Source organism: Gavialis gangeticus, unplaced genomic scaffold, assembly GCF_001723915.1.
Source record: "Gavialis gangeticus isolate Ggan-Ray unplaced genomic scaffold, GavGan_comp1, whole genome shotgun sequence".
Lineage (NCBI taxonomy): Eukaryota > Metazoa > Chordata > Crocodylia > Gavialidae > Gavialis > Gavialis gangeticus.
Window position 1 is genome coordinate 1,199,881 of NW_017729031.1, and position 2,770 is coordinate 1,202,650.

The 2,770-nt window shown below is 42.5% G+C and overlaps 1 protein-coding gene and 1 long non-coding RNA gene across 7 annotated transcripts in view; one reads left to right on the plus strand and one right to left on the minus strand.

Moving 5' to 3' along the window:
* The window catches only part of PKP4 (plakophilin 4), a 245,731-nt gene that overhangs the window by 118,469 nt on the left and 124,492 nt on the right, over positions 1–2,770 (minus strand). For all 6 annotated transcript variants that reach the window (XM_019522356.1, XM_019522358.1, XM_019522357.1 and 3 more), the window contains exon 7: positions 358–549. In XM_019522356.1, the coding sequence (XP_019377901.1) occupies positions 358–549 (192 nt within the window). The remainder of the gene's footprint in view (positions 1–357; positions 550–2,770) is intronic.
* LOC109301292 overlaps positions 1–2,770 on the plus strand; it is a 21,430-nt gene that overhangs the window by 12,900 nt on the left and 5,760 nt on the right. The gene's annotated exons all lie outside the window — the stretch shown is intronic.

The following is a 2,770-nucleotide window of genomic DNA, read 5'->3' on the forward strand; positions in this document are numbered from 1 at the left end:
AATCCGTGACTGTGATATATCAAAATTAAAAGACGCTGACTATCTCAAAATGAATGCGTTAACATACAGCCCTGAGTATTTGCTCTAGAGGGCAAAGAATAGAGAACATTTTCGATTACTTTTCTTATTCCTATTTGCCATTATTTCAAAAGTCTTTTTGGGGTTATTTTTCACCTCCACTGATTTATGGCTTCAAGTCTATCATTTTAAATTGGCACTATATTGGCGCAGTCATGCATGTTGACAGTGTAGCACAGTATACTTACTGTCAAATAGTAAATCAATATGTAACTCAAAGATTTTCAGGCACATAACTTAAATTGAGGGAACTATGAAAAATTTCAGTTCTTCACTTACCTGATCCAGTTCGATATAATGCAGACTGGGACCCCTGGTGTAACTCCATTGTTCCATGATTTGGACTTCTGTACACAGGACTGTAATAGGTTCTGCCTTCATATATGGGAGTGATGTGCAACTCAGGAGATACAGTTGAACGTAATTCTTGCCCAAGCTGGCTGTGCTGACTAGCATATGAACTTCGCAAGCCTAGAAATAAGAAAGATATATACTGCTTGCATTTTGTGGTAATGTCAAACTGAACAAAATCCTATCATCAGTGAAGTAGGGCCACATGGGTATCCAAAAACATAATAGAAAAAATAATATATGTCACTAGAAAAAATAATATGTGGTACAAATGGCCTGTAAATAAACAGACACATGGGAAAACTTTTTGCACATTTTTAAGTCTTGGAAAGACTTTTGAGAGTGTTTTTCAAGTAACTAAGAAAAAATACAAAGTGTTCAGAAGTTGTACCATGTTTCCCAGAAATTAAGAAATACTTTACAGTACATTTGTGTGATTTGATTCTTTTATATTACTTTCTTTTTAACATACATATTCATTGCACATAAGTATTCACGTGTCCATAGGGCTTTAGATGAAAGAGATCTTAGCATGAAGATAAATAAAAGGGAAACTCAAGCATAATATTTCTTCTAAAACTTTCTTATATTTCTGGCATTTTTGCCTATCCTGATCTTGGAAGTATTAAAAAAACAAAAAACCCAAGAAAGGCAGTTTGTTCTACACCTCTATTTGATTTTCTACTTGTTGCTAAAGCAAATATTTTAGTTGTAATATACCATCCTTCCTAAATGTTTTGTAGCAATAACATCAGAAGTTCATGCTCTTATTTCTAGATTTAATGACTACTAAGCACAAAGCAACACACTGGTAAACACCACAACATAGCATTTAATTCTTTATGATGAGAAATGCGTGAATTTTATTTCTAAAATATCAACTCATTCTATACTATGCTGCCAAGATGATTAAAAAATAACACACAAATAAAATATTACAATCCAATTCTGCTGAAGTCAGTCAGAACATTCTGATCTCAGTGAAAACAGGAGCAGGTGGGGGAATTTTTTTTTATTTAGAGTGGCTCTGAGAGCTGCTCTAATTAAAATGCCCACAACTTCTTGTGTATTCAGCATCCCTTGCTTCAAAATGGCAGCAGGGTGCTTTAACTAAAGCTTGTTTGATGAGCTTTAGTTAAAGCTCCCCCACAGGTCGCCATCATTTTGAAGCATGGGGATGCTAAGTACACGAGATGTAGAGGCTGGTGGAGTGCATTGATCAGCCCATTCCAGCAGACTTGATTCACTGAGTCTGCTCTGACGTGCTGTAATTAGAGTAGGTTGGAGCAGTGTTCCCACACATATACAGGCACCTGCTGAGACACAGGACTCTGACTGGTTGTTGGACAGCCACTCACAAGTTCTTTGGCTAACAAGCCTAAAACAGTCTTTAGTTTGCTTTAAATTACTGGGAATCATTTCAACAAAGTTCTTGCATGAAACAAAAGAATACAAAGTCTCTAAAAAACAAACTGAGAAAAAAAAGGGTGGATCATTACCAAAGAAAGGTAGAAAGTCTATTTGAATCTAGTGGTCCATTCCATTACAACTGGTAAAACATGCCACTTTCTGAAGCCTGTGTGGAATGCAAGGGGCTGTAGCTAACACCTGGCTGCCTTCAACTCCTCAGCACAAATGCTTAGGTTCCCATTTATAGCTGAGCTACCTTTGACACCACCCTGAAACATGGCTCATACTCATGCTTCTGGATGCCTTAGCCCAGGCTTTTCCAACATGTGGCCCGCCAAGCCATTTTCTGAGGCCCGAGGTGCTGCAACAGGAAACGAAAGTAAACACTGTTTGCCTTTGTTCCCGCCCCTTGTCCCTCAGCAGCTTCCTAATGGCTGATGAAGGGTTGGGGAAGGGACGAGGTTCCCACATGCACCACGTCAGCCTGATGTTGCCTACGCAGTGTGGCTCCTCCCCTTCCCCCTCATTTCATGGTGTCCCTTCCTAGCCCCCCCCATATGCATGCCAGCTCCTCCCTTCTCCCTCATTGCAGGGTTTCTCTTCCTAGCCCCACCCCTCCCTTCCTCATTTGCATGCTGGCCCTGCCCCACGCTGGTCCCCACCAGCCGCACAGGCTGGAGCAGGTCGCAGTGCAGTGGGTGGGTGGGTGCGGGGGGTGCGGATGCTGACTCGGAGGGATGCTGAGGCCGCGGGAGATGCTGCTGCTGCCGCCGTCGCTGTGGCAGCAGGAAGCCGTCGCTGCTCCCGCCTCCCCGCATCCCCCCATGCTCGCAGACATTGCGCTGGGGGTGGCGAGTCGTGGGCCCCAGGAAGTAAGGAAGCCCCGCTGGTTGGGCCAGGTGCCAGATGATTGGAAGATAGCCAACGTGGT